The following is a 20,614-nucleotide window of genomic DNA, read 5'->3' on the forward strand; positions in this document are numbered from 1 at the left end:
TGAGAGGAAGAATTGTAAAAGGGAGAAAATTGTTCCATGGCTAAACAGAGAAGTCAAGGAAGACATAAAGGCAAAAACTAGCGCATACCATACTGCAAAGGTTAGAGATAAGCTGGAGGACTGAGAGCAATTTAAGGTTCAGCAAAAGGCTACTAAAAATAAAATCAAAAGAGTCAAGATGAACTACGAAAGGAAACTAGCAGAAAACATAAACGCTTATACCAAAAGCTTCCATAAGTATATAAAGAGGGAAAAAAAAGCTAAAGTAAATATTGGCCCTTAAGAGGACGATACTGGTGAGGTAATAATGGTGAACACAGAGATGGCAGAGGCACTGAACCAATATTTTGCCTCTGTCTTCACGGTAGAAGATAATAAAAATTTTCCTAACCACAGTTAATGCAGAGGAACTTTGTGCAATAGCACCCATCACTCATAAACTAATGGGACTAAAGGCAGATAAGTCTCCGGGACCTGATGGCCTGCACCTAGGGTATTTTGGGAGGTGGCAGCAGAGATAGTGGATGCATTGGTTATGATATTTCAGAATTCCCAGGATTCTGGAAGGGTCCCAGTGAATTCAAAACACGCTAATATGACGCCCCTAATCAAAAAGGGAGAGAGGCAAAAAGTAGGAAACTACAGACTGGTTAGCTTGACCTCTGTGGTGGGGAAGTTACTGGAATCAATCATTAAGGAGGAGATGACTGAACATTTGGAAAGACAAAGCTCAATCCACCAATGTCAGCATGGTTTTATGAAGGAAAGTGATGCTCGACAAACTTGCTTGAGCTCTTGGAGGACGTAACCTATGTAAACCAGATATTACATCAGGAACACTTGAAACAAACAGATGCCTGGAATCTGATTTAAATGCTGAACATTGCCATCATAATCACATTACTGGGTGTTTTTCACAGCTCAATTGTAGATAAGGTACAAATACATCACCCCAGTGACAACGTTGTTAACGTGACCTGAACCGTACAATGGGATTAAGCCTTCAAATCATTCTAGAATATTGGTTACTGTGATATTATCATCTAAATGAGGCCTAACCTTTGGTAAACCAGCAGTAAATGTCACTACAAATATTGAATTGTTAGTGTGTTTGATGTTGTTGCAACGTTAACAATCGCTATATTGTCCTTCTAATAGCTGTGATAAGGGCATTAACCAACCCAGCAATGTAAGGATAACTTAGATTTATATAGGAACTTGGGACAGCACAGTGGTCTAGTAGTTAGTACAACCTTTCACACCTCAGTTCATCCCGAAGCACTTTACGGCCAATTCAGTAGTTTTGAAGCATGTTCCATGTTGTAATGCAGTTACAGTTTTAAAAAATCAAAGTCACTACTTTTCAATGGGTACTGAATCGACATGTTGAGAAGATAGCACTTGAAACAACTTCTGTCCAGCATGCTCAAACAGCAATGTGATAAATGATCAGATAATCAGTCTTATCAATTAGTGGTGTACTTTAGTAATATAGTTTGTAGGATAAACATTGGAGAAGTTCACTGTTCTTCTTCAAATATATCATAGGATCTTTAACATCTACATGAATGGCAGGCTCATCTGAAACTGCACCTATGACAGTGCAGTATTTCCTCAGTACTGAATAGAGATCATTGCTGCCTCACAGCGCCAAGTGTAGCCACGTAAAATGGCTGCGTTCCGATTAATCTGGCCAAAACCCAGTTTAAAATGACTAACCCGAAAGACTGCTGGGAAAAGCAGCTAAGAAGACACAAGCAGGCAGCTGCAGACAGGTTTGCATATTCGGCTCTGGGAAGTTAGCCCAGATCGATACTCAGGGCTATCAACAGCCCATCAACCCAGGTATTTGCAGTTGCATTCAGGACTGTTTGCAGCCCATCTATTCAGACATCCACAGTTAAATCGGCTATTCCCGGGAACAATTGCAACATATTAGCAATTGAATACCGGGCCAGACCTGTCGGCGCCTGCAGTGGCCGAAACAAAGACAGGTGAGCGACCATCCCCCGATCGAGGAATCGCCTCACCATTGGACACATCGACCCCAGAGATTGGGGACAGATCCAATCACTTGGGACTCAGGGTCAAGGGCCGCCTCGGGAGGCGGGAAGCCCCTGGGCCCTATAAAAGTGAGGATCCAAGTTCAGATCTCTCTCTCTCTCATCTTCGCCTGCTCGAGACCTTCGCAAGACCAGCCACCGGCAATAGTAAGTTTGAATCCAGCGATCGCTATCCGGTAGAGACACCCAGCCACCGACCTATAGCAGCCTTTTGAATCCCGCGGGCCAGATTTGATTGGACAAGCCATTCGTTTCCCTGACCTGGTGGGCTCTTCCTAAGTTATGTATTGGCCAGTAGTGATAGGTTTATTATATAGAAAGTAGTATTAGGGTATTAATATTGCTTGTTGTATATAATAAATGACCGTTGTTTTAATCCTTATTAAGCGGTGTGCTGTATTATTAATCATATCCTGAACTTGAACCATGTGGCGGTATCATAAAGATACTTGGCGACTCATGAGCAAAGGTGACGTAACCAGAGCAAATAGACTAAGGTTAAAAAGAGCAACACAAGGACCGGGTTCGATCCCGGCCCTGGGTCACTGTCCGTGTGGAGTTTGCACATTCTCCCCATGTTTGCATGAGTCTCACCCCACAACCCAAAGATGTGCAGGGTAGGTGGATTGGCCACGATAAATTGCCCCTTAATTGGATTTTTTTTTTTTAAAGTACTGAACAGGGGTATCAACTTGGGTAAGTGTTCAAGTCTATACAGTAGAATTTGAACCCACTACTTTTTTGACTCTGACTCTTTAAATCAAAAAGGCCTACCTACCCATTAAATTTAAAGCTGTAGAATTCACAATAATCCCTGGAAATGGGATATATTAGTTATTGGCTGCAAAACAAATAGCTGTTGGAAGAATTCTCAGGACTCAGTCTGGGGCTGTTTCTAGTTTGCATGAACAAATTTAAATTCAAAAACACAAAACAAATTAGTCAAACTGACAGATGAACACACCAAGAGGGCTTGTGGCATTGGAAGGGTCAGCTCAGAAAGTGTCTATAAAAATACAAGTGAGCAAAACAATGTCAGCAGAAATGAGCCACATAGAGATATTATGACAGATAACCAAAGATTTCGGTTTTAAGGAAATTCCCAAAGGAGGAATGAGAGGCAAGGAGAAAGAGAAAGATATGGCTGGAATTCTAGAGTTTAGAAGCTGGGGCAACCGAAAGACAGTCGCCACATTAGAGCGATTAAAATAGGGATGCAAGAGGGGTCAGATGTGACGGAGCACAGAGAGTGTTGTACAGTCAGGAGAGGCCGAGGGCGTGAAGAGATTTTAAAACAAGGATGAGGATTTTAAAATCAGGGCGAAGCCGGACTGGGGGCCAACGTTAGGGGTCACTGAGCACAGAAGTGATAGGTGAATGGGACTTTGTGAGAGTTAGGGTACGAACAGCAGAGTTTTGGATGAGCTCCAGTTTATGAAAAGTACAACATGGGAGACAAGCCAGGAGTACACTGGAATAGACAAGTGTAGAGATAACAAAGGCCTGGATGAGTTTCAGCAGCAGATAAGCCTGGTCTGTGTCTGGGACCAGGAATGGCATGTTGTGCCCCTCAAACCTGTTCTACCATTCAATTAGATCACTGCTGACCCGCATTGGACCCGGAGGAAATAGTTTCTATCTCCCCGATCAAATTATTCTCACCCCATAATTTGTGACAATAAGCGATTTTCATTTCATTTCAAAGGGAATACAAACCGAGTCTCTTCAACCTGCCCCCAGTGTTCTGGTGAATCGACACTGCTCCCTCTCCAAGGCCAATGTCTCCACCCTGGTGACTGGGACCATTTAAACGCTCCACTTGTAAGAACAGCATTTTCTTCCCCCAGATTTTAAAGTTATCTATTCAGAATACGACCTGAAGAATACGAAAGGGAGGGGTGACTCCCACAGTCACCTGCTCCAGATTGCAGCCCTGTCCGCCGGGCTGCAGCTCCACATCAAACCCAGGCCCCGCTCCCTCTGACAGGCCGCGGCGCCGATTGCCCGCTCCAGGCCAGACTGGCAGCTCTTCCCCTCGCGGGACAAACTGACTCTGGTCGGCGTTATTGGCACAGCGATGGCCGTTTTCTCAGCCGACGGAGCGATTTCTCGCAGCTCACTGTTTCCATCAGAAGATCCGCCGGAGCAGGATGTGATGACGGCTCCTCCAGGCCGCGAAGAGGCGCTACGGAGTAAACGAGTCCTCCAGGCCGCGGGGCGGCGCTGCGGAGGCTCCGTGTCCTCCAGGCCGCGGGGCGGCGCTGCGGAGGCTCCGTGTCCTCCAGGCCGCGGGGCGGCGCTACGGAGTGAACGAGTCCTCCAGGCGGCGGGGCGGGCGCTGCGGAGGCGATCAGTCCTCCAGGCCGGGAGGAGGCGCTCGAGAGGCTACGAGTCCTCCAGGCGGCGGGGCGGAGCTACGGAGTGAACGAGTCCTCCAGGCGGCGGGCGGGTGCTGCGGAGGCAACGAGTCCTCCAGGCCGCGGGGCGACGCTGCGGCGAAAATAAGTCCTCCAGCCGCGGGACGGCGCTGCAATATAAAGTGAAATGAAAGAAAATAATGCTGCAGGGCGCTGAGAAAATGTTTGGACTAATAATTAGGAATGAGAGGTGAGTCAGCCTGGATAGATTTTGAGCATAGTTTCCTAGATCATCACAATTTATTTTCCTCCTGTGAAATGAATAGCTTTTTGAGGTTATGTTTTTGAGAATCAATTTCTTTACTGATAACTCAACCAGGAGTCTATTGGTTAATTATGAGAGTGGATAGTGGAAACCTAGATTTTCTGACTGGGGTCATTTCAATCTTGACCGTCACCCATTTATTATAAGTTATTATGGATGTTGCAATAATACCAATCAACAAATCTGGGCTTTAGTTTCATGGCCCTTTAGGTACTGCTTACCCATTAGATAGTGGATAACCTTAGAGCCAAGCCTAATCCTCGCCACTCACGTAATATCTAATTTCACACACACACACTTTCTAAAATAGATCCATGATTATCTTTGTGTCTCCATAAATTAAAAATTAATGTGGACATTGCTGCAAGCAAATCAGGAGAATAAGATAATGTTAGAGAAAATTGTGAATTTTTTTTCAATTTCTTTTAAAAAGTTTGATTATTAGTATTGGAGAGGTGGAACAGGAAAGCCTCTAGGTAACTATGAAGACGTGCTGAAACTTCTGGGAATATATTCAACCAGAGTTATGACAATAATAAAGATTATTTATTAGTTGGCAATGTTTATCTCTCTGAGCGGTATGGTGGCACAGTGGTTAGCACTTTTGCCTCAGTGCGAGAGACCTGGATTCAATTCCAGTTTTGGGTGACTGTCCCTATGGAGTTTGCATGTTCTCCCCCTGTCTACGTGGGTTTCATCTGGGTGCTCTGGTTTCCTCCAAAGGTGCAGTCCAAAGATGTGCAGGCTAGGTGGATTGGCCATGTTCAAAGCGCAGATTTACAGGAATGTGGGGGGGAGGGGGGTAGTGGGCCTAGGTAGAGTGTTCTTTTGAAGGGTCGGTGTAGACTCGATGAGCCGAATGGCCTCCTTCTATGCTGCAGGGATTCTGTGGATTCTAAAATCAGTTTCTGACCCTAACACGGCATTAAAGTCACAAGCAACATTCTTGCAATCTGAGATGTTGATCCTTCTTACCCTTCTTGAGCTGTCTGCAACCATTGTCACGTGCAACATCATCTCCTCCAACCTTTCTCCTCCAACCTTTCTCCTCCATCTTCTAGATTAATCACACTATCTTCCACTCCAACCTATTATAAGTGCAGCCTGAGCATCTCCAACAATGGCTCCTTATTCCTGGACTACTACTACTAGGAACTCTCAAAGATCTATCATTGGCCTCTTCATCTCCATCATTGTGCTGACATTTGGTGACCATCCACAAGCTTGTGCTTAGCTTCTATATGTGCGCTACCTCAACACCACCTCTCTGAACTGTCCAATGCCTCTTGTGTTGTCAGATTGCTTGTCTGACATCAAGTCTTTGCTAAGCAAAAATGTACTTTGGATAGGGATTTGGAATGGGGATTATGCTTGGCCCCATTGTTCAGTCAACTTCTGCCAGCAATTTCATCCATTTCCCAGCCACTATTTTGGGCCAGTCAGATTGTTCAACTCAGAGCTGACCTTACAGCCCCATATCCTGCTGATCACAAAGACTCTCTATGTCTGTCTCTGCCCTCTACCTTTGTGAATCCCTCATGTATAGTTCTTTTAATTTCCAGGTCAAGCTATTCTCAAGTTCTCCTGGCTAGCCTGCCATTCTCCATCTGCTGTAAATTTCAACTGTTCATATCTGATCCAAATCTGCACACACTTCAATTATTTATATTGGGTATCAGTGGCTACGAGACACAGTACAGGAATGAGCTGGAATATGGTGAACTGGTGCGACGACAATAATCTCTCCTTCAATGTCAACAAAACAAAGGACATTGTCATCGACTTCAGGAAGCGTAGTGGAGAACATGCCCCTGTCTACATCAATGGGAATGAAGTAGAAAGGGTCGAGAGCTTCAGGTTTTTTGGTGTCCAGATCATCAACAACCTGTCCTGGTCACCCCATGCTGACTCTATAGTTAAGAAAAAAAAAGGTGAGACTTCCGGTTGCGGCTATGCGGAGCTAAGCCGCACGATTCGGCAGCTCCCGCTACTACGGACTTTCAGGCTCATTGGAGGAGCCCCAACGGAATATTTTTTGACGACAACCCGCGGGGAAGTGAAGAGAGAGGTCCCCCTCCAACTTTTATGGACCGGACCAGAAGTGCAACGGCCAAAAAAGCGGCATTGGAGCAGCGGGAGAACCGAGGGAAAAAAATCAAAATAGCGGCAGCCGGGGATAAAGTGGAGTGCGGGCCGGAGCTGCAGGAATTCATCAAGCGCTGCTTCGAGGAGCTGCGCAAGGAGATGCTGCCGCCTATGCTGGCGGTAATTGAAGGACTAGGGATGACCCAGAAGGCCCACGAGGTGAAGATCCAGGAGGTACAGGAAAGAGTCAGTGAGAATGAGGATGAGCTCTTGGGCCTGGCGGTGAAAGCGGCACGAGGCGCTACACAAGAAGTGGGCGGGAAGACTCGAAGACCTGGAGAACAGGTCGAGGAGAAATAATCTGCGGATCCTGGATCTCCCAGAAGGAGTGGAGGGGGCCGATGCCGCGGCATACGCGGGCACGATGATCGGGGCGATGATGGGCGCGGAGGCCCCTTCGAGGTCGCTGGAGCTGGACGGGGCGCACCGGGTGCTGGCGAGGAAGACCAAGGCAAATGAGCCACCAAGGGCGATGGTGGTGAGGTTTCACCGGTTCACGGACAGAGAGAGGGTCCTGAAATGGGCCAAGAAGGAGCAGAGCAGCAAGTGGGACAACGCAGAGATCTGACTATACCCGGACTGGAGCACGGAGGTTGCTAAGCGGAGAGCGGGTTTCAACTGGGCCAAAGCGGTGCTGCATCGGAAAGGAGTGAAATTTGGAATGCTGTAGCCAGCGCGACTGTGGGTTACATACAAGGACCAACACCACTACTTCGAAACGCCTGAAGAGGCGTGGACCTTTATACAAACTGAAAGGTTGGACTCTAACTGAGGGTTTGTGAGGGTGGGGGGTGTTTGAGGGTTGATGTGTGATGGTTGTATATAGGGGGTCAATCACGCGCACAAAATGTTATATGGGCCGGGGGAGAGAGACAAGGCCGCGACAGGAGCTGCGCCAGAGAGGGCGGGGCAGGCTTTGGAAAGCACGGTTTTTTTTCCCGCGTGCGGGAAGAAAGGCGGGAAGGGGAACGAAGGAACGTATATTGATTGGGAGACTCCCACACGGGGGGGTCAAAGGGACGGCGGGGGAAGCCGGGGTCAGCAGGTGTCAGCTGACTTACGGGAGTGATATGGGGGGAGCAAAAAAGCTAGACAGGGGTCTAGCGGGGGGGTAAGGGGGGGGGGGGAAGGGTTGCTGCTGCACTGGCCGAAAGGGAATGGGACACAGAAGAGGTGGTCGGGACGGAGGTCCCCCGGCTGGGGGACTGGAGGGTGAGGGTGAGGGAGACGCGGACACGCGACTGGCCCAGAAAAGGAGATGGCTAGTCGGTGGGGGGGGTGGGGGGGGGGGGGGGGGGGGTGGTGAGAGTCCCTCCAATCCGGCTGATAACGTGGAACGTGAGGGGCCTGAATGGGCCGGTGAAGAGGGCTCGAGTGTTCGCGCACTTGAAGGGACTGAAGGCAGACGTGGTCATGCTCCAAGAGACACATCTGAAGGTGGCGGACCAGGTCAGGTTAAGAAGGGAATGGGTAGGACAGGTATTTCACTCGGGACTGGATGCGAAAAATAGAGGGGTGACAATTTTGGTGGGAAAGCATGTGTGATTTGAGGCCAAGACTATCGTAGTGGATAATGGAGGGAGATATGTGATGGTGAGCGGTAGGTTGCAAGGGACGTGGGTGGTGTTGGTAAATGTATACGCCCCGAACTGGGATGATGCTGGATTCATGAAGTGCATGTTGGGGCGCATTCCGGACCTGGAGGTAGGAGGCCTGATAATGGGAGGGGACTTCCATACAGTGCTGGACCCAGCACTGGACCGCTCCAGATCAAGGACTGGAAAGAGGCCGGCGGCGGCCAAGGTGCTTAGGGGGTTTATGGATCAGATGGGGGGAGTGGACCCATGGAGGTTTGCAAGACCGCAAGCCAGGAAATTTTCTTTCTTCTCCCACGTGCACAAAGCCTATTCCCGGATAGATTTTTTTGTTCTGGGCAGGGCGCTCATCCCGAGGGTGGAGGGGACGGAGTATTCGGCCATAGCTGTTTCAGACCACGCCCCGCACTGGGTGGAAATGGGGCTGGGAGAGGAGAGGGACCAATGCCCATTGTGGCGGCTGGATGTGGGACTGCTGGCAGATGAGGTGGTGTGTGGAAAGGTGAGGGGGTGTATCGAAAGGTACTTGGAGGCCAACGACAATGGGGAGGTACGAGTGGGGGTGGTATGGGAGGCGTTGAAGGCGGTGATCAGGGGAGAGCTAATCTCCATCAGGGCTCATAGGGAGAGGACAGCGGGCATGGAAAGGGAGAGGTTAGTGGGGGAGATTTTGAGAGTGGACAGGAGATACGCAGAGGCCCCGGGGGAAAGATTACTTGGGGAAAGACGACAGCTCCAGACGGAGTTTGACCTGTTGACCACGGGGAAGGCGGAGGCACAGTGGAGGAAGGCGCAGGGGTCGACCTACGAGTACGGGGAAAAGGCTAGTCGGATGCTGGCACACCAGTTTCGTAAGAGGACAGCAGCGAGGGAAATAGGGGGAATCAAAGATGGAAGGGGAGCCACGGTTCGGAGTGTAACGAAAATAAACAAGGTATTCAAGGCCTTCTATGAAGAGCTGTACAGATCCCAGCCCCCAGTGGGGGAAGAGGTTTGGGTTCGGGGGAGGGTTTATCAGCTGGGTTAAGCTCCTTTACAGAGCCCCGGTGGCGAGTGTAGTGACAAACCGGCGGAGGTCGGAGTACTTTCGGCTGTACCGAGGAACGAGGCAGGGGTGCCCCCTGTCCCCCCTGTTGTTTGCATTGGCGATCGAACCCTTGGCCATGTCACTGAGGGAGTCTAATAAATGGAGGGGGGTGGTCCGAGGGGGAGAAGAGCATCGTGTGTCGCTATACGTGGATGACCTGTTGCTGTACGTTGCAGACCCAATGGAGGGGATGGTGGAGGTCATGCAGACTCTAAGGGAGCTTGGGGAGTTTTCGGGCTATAAGCTCAATGTAGGGAAGAGTGAGCTCTTTGTATTACAGGCAGGGGACCAAGAAAGAGGGATAGGGGACCTACCGCTCGCTGAGGAGGGCGGCGGGGAATTTTCGATATCTGGGGATCCAGATAGCCAGGAGTTGGGGGGCCCTACATAAACTGAATCTGACGAGGTCGGTGGATCAAATGGAGGAGGACTTCAAAAGATGGGATATGTCACCGCTCTCGCTGGCGGGTAGAGTGCAGTCGGTCAAAATGGTGGTCCTTCCGAGGTTTCTGTTTGTGTTTCAGTGCCTTCCCATCGTGATCACCAAGGGCTTTTTTAAGAGAGTAGGTAGGAGTATTATGGGGTTTGTGTGGGCGAATAAGAACCCGAGGGTAAGGAGAGGGTTCCTGGATCGCAGTAGAGACCGAGGAGGGTTGGCGCTGCCAAACCTAGGGAGCTACTACTGGGCAGCAAATGTGGCGATGATCCGCAAGTGGGTTATGGAGGGAGAGGGGGCGGCATGGAAGAGGATGGAGATGGCGGCATGTAAAGGAACGAGTTTGGGGGCGTTGGTGACGGCACCGCTGCAGTTCTCGCCATCAAAGTATACCACGAGCCCGGTGGTGGCGGCAACGTTAAGGATCTGGGGCCAGTGGAGACGGCACAGGGGTGCAGTGGGAGCCTCGGTGTGGTCCCCGATCAGGGGTAACCACCGGTTTGTCCCGGGGAAGATGGACGGGGGGTTCCAGGGCTGGCATCGGGCGGGGATTAGAAGAATGGGGGACCTGTTCATTGACGGGACATTTGCGAGCCTAGGGGCACTGGAGGAGAAGTTTGGGTTACCCCCGGGAAATGCTTTTAAATATATGCAGGTGAGGGCTTTTGTGAGGCGATGGGCTGATGCCCTAAGTAGGGTTAATTCCTCCTCCTCGTGTGCCAAGCTCAGCCTGATACAATTTAAGGTGTTCACAGAGCGCACTTGACGGGGGCGAGGTTGAGTAGGTTCTTTGGGGTGGAGGACAGATGTGGAAGGTGCTCAGGGAGCCCGGCGAACCATGTCCATATGTTTTGGTCATGCCCGGCACTGGAGGGGTTCTGGAGAGGAGTGGCGGGAGCAATATCTCAGGTGGTGAAAGTCCGGGTCAAGCCAAGCGGGGGGCTAGCAATATTCGGAGTAGTGGACGAGCCGGGAGTGCAGGAGGCGAAAGAGGCCGGCATTCTGGCCTTTGCGTCCCTAGTAGCCCGGCGAAGGATCTTGCTAATGTGGAAGGAGGCAAAGCCCCCTAGCCTGGAGGCCTGGATAAACGACATGGCTGGGTTCATAAAGCTGGAGAGGATTAAGTTTGCCTTGAGAGGGTCTGCACAGGGGTTCTACAGGCGGTGGCAACCGTTCCTAGACTATCTCTCGGAGCGTAAGAGGAAGATCGGTCAGCAGCAGCAGCAACCCTGTGTGGGGGAAGGGGGGGGGAACGTCTTGGGAAAGGGGGGGAGGGGGGGATGAATGGGGGATTGTTTGGGGGGATGGATGAGCAGGAGATAACATGAAGGGTGGTGGAAACTGGCACGTGCGGGAGAGAGCCAGTGTATAAAGCTATGTAAATGTACAATTTTGCCATGTATATATCTTGCTCAGTGCAATTTCGTGTTCTTTTGTTTAGGGGGGTGGGGGGGGGGGGGGTTATTGTTTGTAAGGGGGAAAAATTGTGTTGTTAAAAAACTTTAATAAATATATTTTTTTAAACAGAAAAGAAAAAAAAAGTTACTGCAATAATCATAGTTTCTACAGCATGCAAGAAACAATACTTTTCACTGTATACTAATACATGTAACAATAATAAATCAAATCAAATCAGTGCATTAATATCTCAAACTCTTACCCTTGTTTTAACATAAACATCTGTAACATCCAACAGCTGGGGAATACCTCCCGTCCACCCAATCCCCCCAACCCAACATAATCCCATGGAAATCTTTCTTCTGATTCTTCTCCCGCCCCCCCCCCCTTTCCTTTGCCCCACAATGGGGACCATGCCTTAAGCCACTGAGATATCATGCTCCCTAAACCCCTTGACCGTAGAGAATTAGAAAGGTTCACAACTCTTTGAGTAAAGAGGTAGACAGGCAGATTGGCGTAGGAAGGGAATTTCGGAGGGTGAGGCCTGGGTAGTTGAAGGTACCATCACCAATAGGGAACACACAAAAGGCCAGAATTAAAGAAGTGCTCATGTTTTGGAGCATTGTGAGGTTGGAGGAAATTACCGAATTAGGGAGGGGAGGGAAAAGGGGAAGGTTGAGTTGCCAGCCAGATGTCAGGATTAAGGGCATCTCTCTGGAGCTGGAGAGGAACTTTAAGTGAGAGGGGAAGGATCCAGTTGCTGTGGTCCATCTGGCTACCAATGACATGGGTAGGACTAAGAAAGAGGTTCTGCTATGAGCAGCTAGAAGCTAAATTAAAAAGCAGATCCAAAAACACAACTTCTGGATTACTACCTGAGGCACGAGCAAATTTGGCAGATGGTAAATAAGATCAGAGTTGAATGAATGGCGCAACGATTCATGTGGGAGAAATGGGTTTTGATTCATGGGGCACTGGCACACCAAGTTAAAGAAAAAGGACAAGGCAATAGTAGTACGGCTAATGATAGCAAGCGTGTGATAGGAAGCCACAGACTTTCCAAACATAACAGTGCAACAGCAAATAAGGTCATGTCGGAAAAAGGTAAAAAGACAGAATTAAAAGTTCTTTATCTGGATGCACGTAGCATTAGAAACAATATGGATGAATTGACAGCACAAATAGAAATTAATGAGTCTGATATGATTGCCATTACAGATATATGGTTACAAGTTGCCCAAGTTTGGAACCTGAATATTTAAGGGTATTTATCATATTGGAAGGACTGAAAGAAATGAAATGAAAATCGCTTATTGTCACAAGTAGGCTTCAAATGAAGTTACTGTGAAAAGCCCCTAGTCGCCACATTCCGGCACCTGTTCGGGGAGACTGGTACGGGAATTGAACCGTGCTACTGGCCTGCCTTGGTCTGCTTTAAAAGCCAGCTCTTTAGCTCTGTGCTAAACCAGCCTCAGAGGGAAAGGAAGAGGAGGTGGAGGAGCTCTGCCAATAAAGAATGAGGTCAGTACAGCAGTGAGAAATGATCTTGGCACAGAAGCTTAAGATTTAGAATCAGGTTAGGTAGAGGTAAGAAATAGCAAATTAAGGAAGTCACTAGTGGGAGTAGTTTAAAAGCCCCCTAACAGTATGTTATAACCTGCCTACTGACGATTGGCTGGGGACTAATGACTATCCCACAATCCTATGGGAGTATGAACTTCCCCAATGAGGGGGGCGGAGAAACTCCTACTATAAATAAGCTGGCCAGTCCAGGAACCAGGAGGAAGGAGAAGGTAGCAAGGGAAGTTACTGCTACGGTTATGTATATATTGTTATAGTAAATAAACGTTATTATTTTGTATCCTTAAAACTCGTGCTGGATTCTTCGGGGCCCTTACAAAACTGGCGACGAAGGTAAAAGTGAATAGCTGTCTACACTGCTGAAGCCACCTCCCTGGATTTTTGTTGGATACAGGTTGGAAGTTGTTTTCTATTATACCATGCCTCTGTACGGACGTTTGGATGTTTTTGATGCTGCGCTGGAAAGCTGGAACCAGTACACACAACGGATGCGTTACTATTTCCGGGCAAACAATATCACTGAAAACGAGCGCCAGGTGGTCATATTGCTCACCGCCTGCGGGCCGCATACGTTTGGGGTGATTAGGAGCCTTACGTACCCAGCTGCGCCGGACACCAAAACGTTTGACGAACTTGTGAATATAGTGGGGCAACACTTTAACCCAACCCCGTCCACGATAGTCCAGCGTTACCGGTTTAATACCGCTGAGAGGACCCCTGGAGAATCCCTTGCCGATTTTTTTTATCCAGGCTACGCGGGATTGCGGAATACTGTGACTATGGTGAGACCTTGTCAGAAATATTACGCGACCGTTTGGTTTGCGGTATTAACAATGCGGCCACCCAGAGAAAGTTGTTAGCGGAGCCAACATTGACTTTTCAACAGGCAACACAAATAGTCTCGTCCCGAGAGAGCGCAGAGCGAGGAGTACAGGAGCTACAGGGAATGGAAGTGCATGCCTTGGGGCGCAACCCTTTCCGTCCAAAAATGTCCCCCCGCACTCCTGCGGTACCTTGGGCGAGGCAATGACCAGACCGACGCCAGTGGCCATCGGACATTCCTCCCCGAAGGGAGCCTTCTCCAGAGCCAATGGATGAGGAGCCATGTCCGTGTCAGACTTGTAGGCGCCGACCCCGTCGCGGACGGCGGTCCTGGGGACGCCAGAGGCGCCGTCGTTCCGACCGAAACTGGGACCAGCCCAGGGGCCGTAACTGGAACCAGCCCAGAGGCCGTACCTTCCATGTGGATGAACCTGCGGCGACCACTCCTGAGGACGTGGAGACGGAGGACGACTGCCTGCAGCTGCATTGTGTGGCAGCTCCCCGTGTGGCCCCCATTAAGGTGACAGTACGGGTCAATGGCCACCCGCTGGAGATGGAGTTGGATACTGGCGCAGCGGTCTCCCTGATCGCCCAGAGGACATTCGACCGCATCAAGCAGGGTATACAGACCCTTACATTAACTGACTCACAGGCCAGGTTGGCCACCTACACGGGGGAACCACTGGACATTGCAGGAACTACAATGACCCCTGTTGTCTATGGACGCCAGGAGGGGCGTTTCCCACTTATCGTAGTGCGTGGCCATGGGCCCAGCCTGTTGGGTCGGGACTGGTTGCGCCATTTGCGGTTGCAATGGCAGCACATCCTCCAAACAGTTTCTGGAGGGTTGACTGAGGTGCTAGGACGATACCCAGAGGTATTCCAGCCTGGTTTGGGGAAAATAAAAGGGGCCGTAGCCCGTATCCAAGTTGAACCAGGAGCCACGCTGCGCTATTTCCGGGCGCGCCCAGTGCCTTACGCTTTGCTCGAGAAGGTAGAAGGGGAGCTCACTCGTTTAGAGAGTTTGGGTATTATCAGGCCCATCCGTTTTGCTGACTGGGCAGCACCAATTGTACCAGTAATGAAGCCAGATGCCACAGTTCGCTTGTGTGGCGACTATAAACTTACAGTGAATACAGTTTCCCGACTCGACCGATACCCAATGCCTCGCATAGAGGATCTCTACGCGAAACTTGCAGGCGGACTCTCATTCACAAAATTAGATATGAGTCACGCCTACCTGCAGTTGGAGCTGGACCCTGCCTCCCGACCATATGTAACAATTAACACACACCGGGGCCTGTATGAATATACACGGTTCCCCTTTGGAGTATCCTCTGCCTGCGCAATTTTTCATCGTGTTATGGAGGGCATTTTGAGAGGTTTACCACGTGTGGCTGTCTACCTAGATGACGTGTTGATTACAGGGACGTCGGAGCAAGAGCATTTGGAAAATCTGGAGGCTGTCCTTAAACGCCTTTCGGAGGCTGGAGTCCGTTTATGTCACACAAAGTGCGTATTTCAGGCAAAAGAAGTAGTCTACCTAGGTTATCGGGTGGACCGCGAGGGTCTGCACCCCGTCGCAGAGAAGGTGCGTGCAATTCAACATGCCCCCACCCCGACTGACACTTCGCATCTTCGTTCTTTTCTCGGTCTCGTAAACTATTACGGGAAGTTCCTCCCCAATCTGGCAACTACGCTGGCCCCCTTACACCTGCTGCTAAAGAAAAATCACACCTGGGTTTGGGGTCAGCCGCAAGAAACCACTTTCCGGCGGGTAAAGCAACAATTGTCGTCGTCTGGGTTACTAACCCACTATGATCCGGGAAAGCCTTTGCTCGTCACATGTGATGCATCCCCGTATGGTATTGGGGCTGTCCTGTCCCACAAGAGGGAGAACGGGGCCGAGCGACCGATAGTTTTCGCCTCCCGCACATTGACTGCAGCGGAGAAAAAGTACGCGCAGATCGAGAAGGAGGGCCTGGCAGTGGTTTTCACGATGAAACGCTTCCACCAGTATGTGTACGGCCGCCATTTCACTATCGTGACTGATCATAAGCCCCTGCTGGGACTCTTCAGAGAGGATAAGCCAATACCGCCCATTGCTTCTGCACGGATCCAGCGCTGGGCTTTGTTGCTTGCTGCATATGAGTATTCTCTGGAGCACAAACCAGGTACGCAGATAGCAAATGCCGACGCACTGAGCCAATTGCCTTTATCAACCGGCCCCATGTCGACCCCCACGACCGGTGAGGTGGTCGCAACCCTAAAATTTATGGACACCTTGCCTGTCACGGCATCACAGATCCGTGAGTGGACCCAGACGGAGCCAGTCCTGTCAAAGGTTCGGCACATAGTCCTGTATGGTGGGCAGCATAGACAGCTCCCAGGCGAGTTGCGGGCATTTTCCTCCAAGCTGTCAGAGTTCAGCGTGGAAGACGGCATCCTCTTGTGGGGGACGCGTGTGATTGTCCCGGAAAAAGGCCAGGAGCTGATATTATCAGACTTGCACAATGGGCATCCGGGCGTGACCAAGATGAAAATGTTGGCCCGGAGATATGTCTGGTGGCCAGGCCTCGACACCGACATTGAGAAGGTGGCCCAAAACTGCTCCATTTGCCAGGAGCATCAGAAGCTTTCGCCGGCCGCGCCCCTACATCACTGGGAATGGCCAGGGCGGCCTTGGGCACGCTTACATGCAGATTTCGCAGGCCCTTTTCAGGGATCCATGTTCCTTCTACTAATTGACGCCCAGTCCAAATGGGTGGAGGTGCATAAGATGCAGGGGACAATGTCCTGCGCAACAATTGAAAAAATGCGTTTATCATTTAGCACGCATGGCCTCCCCGAGGTGCTGGTCACGGATAATGGCACTCCATTCACGAGTGAGGAGTTTGCTAGGTTTACAAAGACGAACGGCATCCGCCATATCCGCACTGCCCTTTACCACCCGGCTTCAAATGGGTTGGCAGAGCGTGCAGTGCAAACATTCAAAAGAGGCCTAAAGAAGCAGTCTTCCGGATCAATGGACACGAGACTGGCTCGGTTTTTGTTTACGTACAGGACCACCCCCCATACAGTGACTGGGGTAGCTCCCGCAGAACTCCTAATGGGCCGGAGACTTCGCACCCGCCTTAGTATGGTCTTGCCGGACATTGGCGCAAAAGTACGCCGCACACAAGAACGGCAGGGACCGGGATTGTCTCGGCATTGTCCGATTCGGCAGTTTGCGCCCGGTGACCCAGTATTCGTGCGGAATTTTGCTGGTGGTGCCCAATGGGTTCCTGGTGTAATCTTTCGCCAAACGGGCCCTATATCGTACCAAGTGCAAGCCCAGGGTCGTCTCCAGCGAAAACATGTAGACCACGTCCGGTCCAGAAGATCATCCCCGCAAAAGATTCCCCGCCCCCGGAGCTCAGTCCAACAGCGGCAAAAACCAGAAACAAGGGAAGGTAGTCCTCCAAATCTTCCACTGGTGCCTCACTCGAAGCCTGCGCAGGTCGTGACGGGACCGAATGGGGATAGAGACGCTGACATGACGGAGGCAGCAGACTCTGACTCCGAGATGGAGACACAGGATGAATCAGAGGGGGAATCCTCGGGTCCACAGGCCGTGGATGTACAACCGCGCCGTTCATCACGGAAGCGCCGGTCTCCATCTCGTTATACGCCGCCTGATCCAGCGCCGCGTGCAAATGGCGTCCGGCCTGCGGCCAAACGAGTTTGACGCCTTCCTTCGCCAGGGCCTACGGTGGATTCCTTGGACTTTGGGGGGGAGGGATGTTATAACCTGCCTACTAACGATTGGCTGGGGACTAATGACTATCCCACAATCCTATGGGAGTATGAACTTCCTCAATGAGGGGGGCGGAGAAACTCCTACTATAAATAAGCTGGCCAGTCCAGGAAGCAGGAGGAAGGAGAAGGTAGCAAGGGAAGTTACTGCTACGGTTATGTATATATTGTTATAGTAAATAAACGTTATTATTTTGTATCCTTAAAACTCGTGCTGGATTCTTCGGGGCCCTTACAAAACAGTAGCTACACTGTAGGACAGAGTATGAATCAAAAAGTAATGGAGCTTGTAAAAAAAAAAAGGTACTGCAATAATCATGAGTATTTTTAATCTTCAAATAAATTGGACAAATCAAATTGGCAAAGGTAGCCTGGAGGAGAGTTAATAGAGTGTATCTTAGATAGTTTTTTTTTAGAACAAAACATTCTGGAACCAACATGGTAGCAAAGCTTCTTTAGACCTAGTAATGTAAAGGATCATTTCGGTAAGTGATCACAACATGATGCAATTTCATTTTCAGTTTGAGGGTGAGAAATGAGTCTCAAACTAGTGCCTTAAAGTTAAATAAAGGTGACTTCCGGTGGCGACCATGAAGTGAACGGTCACACATTTAGCAACTCCTGCCCTTGGTGGTCTTTAAACGACTTTTAAGCTGGATTTCCGTAGAAATTATTCAACATAAGTGGATAAAAGTGAGAGGAGAGGAGGACGACCCCTATTTTATGTAGCTGCGCGCAAGAAACAATTGTAAAAGAAGAAATCAAAAGTTGGTTGGGAGTGAAGCTCAGAGTTTGATGTATGCAATGGCAGAGAAGCAAAGTTCGACCATGCCAGCTCAATGGACGATGTATCAGTGGGTTAAATACTTGGATGAGAAGTTCGCCCAGCATCGTAAGGAGTGTGCGGAGGACCTGACCCGGGCAGTGGCCTCAATTAAGGAGGTGGTCGACCGGGTGGAGGAGAAAGTGACGACCCAGGGACAGGCGATCCAAAAGTTGCAGGAGCTGGCGGGGGAACAAGAGGAGCAGTTCACTGCGATGGCATTGGAAATTAATATCCTGCAGGATCGGCAGAAACAGCTGTTGGAGAAGGCGGAGGACTTGGAGAATCGCTCTCGCAGGCAGAATATCCGGATCGTCGGTTTGCCAGAGGGAAAGGAAGGATCGGATGTTGGTGCATATGTGGGGAAGATGCGTTTGACAGGCCGTTAAGAGGTGGACCGGGCTCACGGGGTGCTCATGCATAAGCCCCAGGGTCGTGAGCCCCCCAAGGGCAATGGTGGTGAGAGTGCATTGGTTCCTGGACAAGGAGCGCATTATAAAGTGGGCCAGGCAGACAAAACGGTTCATGTGGGAAGATTCTGGGATCCGGGTGTATCAAGACTTGGGAGCAGAACTCACAAAGAGGAGGGCGAGTTTTAATAAGGTTAAGGCGGCCCTGTATGCGAAGGGAATAAAATTTGGACTGCTCTACCCGGCCCGTCTTTGGGTGACCTACAAGAGTCTGTACGTCCTCCCCGTGTGTACGTGGGTTTCCTCCGGGTGCTCCGGTTTCCTCCCACAGTCCAAAGATGTGCAGGTTGGGTGGATTGGCCATGATAAATTGCCCTTAGTGTCCAAAATTGCCCTTAGTGTTGGGTGGGGTTACTGGGTTATGGAGATAAGGTGGAGGTATTGACCTTGGGTAGGGTGCTCTTTCCAAGAGCTGATGCAGACTCGATGGGCCGAATGGCCTCCTTCTGCACTGTAAATTCTATGATAATCTATGAAACCGGGAACTATATTTTGGCTCGCCGGAAGAAGTGGCGGTCTTTATGAAAGACAATAATTTGTTTGAGGCATAATGACTTTAAAATCTAGATGGCAGTGTGATGAAATTGAGTTCTTACTGTCCAGTCTGGTCTCAATCAAAAGGCTGAGTTCAGATTCGTAGGTATTGTTTTATTTTATTTCAAATAGCTTGCAAGCCAGACTCACTCTGATAACAGCAGGACCAACACTGTTCCTGAGATCCCCAGAGCAAGTGAACAAAGGGAGCACAGAATCTGGTTTCATACATATGGATTCAGCCTCAAGTTTTACATACCCACGACCAAATAAGGTAACAGTGACAAATACAAGATTCTTATAGGTCCTTTTCCCACATTCCTTGACCTGGCCATGTAACCTGACCTCCACAATGATCCTGATAGGCCCATTACACATTCCTCCCCTTGGGCCTCGTTCTCCCAGCATCCTTTGCAGTATCCTTTGTGCAAAGAACCGGTCCTAATAGCTACCTATCTCCCTCTCGCCATGCTTTACCCAATCTTCCTGTTCACTCCCTGCAACCCGAATTAATGTCTATAATGCATTATTCTAACTGGTCATCCCAGTCTAATGCTCTTTTCTTTAGTTCAATTCCTCAAGTGGGCTGAGTGAAAAGTTTTGTGTTGTTTTATATTTAAGAAATCTCAGCTTTTCACTGTAACTTAAGTTGCGGGGATCGTGAAAAGAAGGATATCGTGGACTGGTTTGATCCGCTGCTGTATGTATCGGGGTACAGTAAAAGAGTTTTTAAGTTGCGATGTTCTAGGGGGGAAAGAAAAGATGTTTGAGTTTTTGCATGCAAAAATGTTTTTTTTCTTAACCTGCTTGATGTTTCTTCTATTGTTTTCAGCTCTGTTTGAAGGTGATGGGACTGATAAGATGTTGTAAAGGGAGGAGGGTTTGGCCTCTGCTCCCAGACCTTGGGGGATTGTTGTTTGCTTTCTGTGTTTGTTGCTATTGTTTTTAGAATTTATGTGAAGAGTGGGGGGGGTGAGGTGAGGATCCAGCAGGTGGTAGGATGCTAGGTGCCAGAGGTGGGAACTGCTAGGTTAGCTGGGACAGCTGGTTTACGGGAGCAAAGTGGGGGTAGAGCTGAAGAGAGACAGAGTAGGGGGGAGGGGACTGCTGACGACTAGGGGACTTTTAGGAGGTTGGATATGGAGGTGGCTGCCGAGAGGCGGGCCAGGGGAGGTGCAGGACA

At 49.8% G+C, this 20,614-nt stretch overlaps 2 protein-coding genes across 5 annotated transcripts in view; one reads left to right on the forward strand and one right to left on the reverse strand.

The window, feature by feature from the left end:
• Positions 1–20,614, reverse strand: part of ical1 (islet cell autoantigen 1-like) — a 324,958-nt gene that overhangs the window by 278,168 nt on the left and 26,176 nt on the right. For 2 of the 4 annotated variants that reach the window (XM_072483788.1, XM_072483770.1), the window contains exon 1: positions 3,780–3,928. The exons of 1 other annotated variant lie outside the window; for it this stretch is intronic. In XM_072483788.1, the coding sequence (XP_072339889.1) occupies positions 3,780–3,897 (118 nt within the window). In that variant the 5' untranslated portion in view covers positions 3,898–3,928. Of the gene's footprint in view, positions 1–3,779; positions 3,929–3,978; positions 4,257–20,614 lie in introns of those variants that run through there. One more of the 4 variants, XM_072483797.1, reaches the window with a different exon arrangement.
• The window catches only part of LOC140395708 (transmembrane protein 41A-like), a 98,864-nt gene continuing 82,840 nt past the window's right edge, over positions 4,591–20,614 (forward strand). The window contains exon 1 of the mRNA XM_072483832.1: positions 4,591–4,670. Coding sequence (XP_072339933.1) covers positions 4,621–4,670 — 50 coding nt within the window. The 5' untranslated portion in view covers positions 4,591–4,620. The remainder of the gene's footprint in view (positions 4,671–20,614) is intronic.

The sequence above is a fragment of the Scyliorhinus torazame genome, chromosome 2 (genome assembly GCF_047496885.1).
Source record: "Scyliorhinus torazame isolate Kashiwa2021f chromosome 2, sScyTor2.1, whole genome shotgun sequence".
Classification (NCBI taxonomy): domain Eukaryota; kingdom Metazoa; phylum Chordata; class Chondrichthyes; order Carcharhiniformes; family Scyliorhinidae; genus Scyliorhinus; species Scyliorhinus torazame.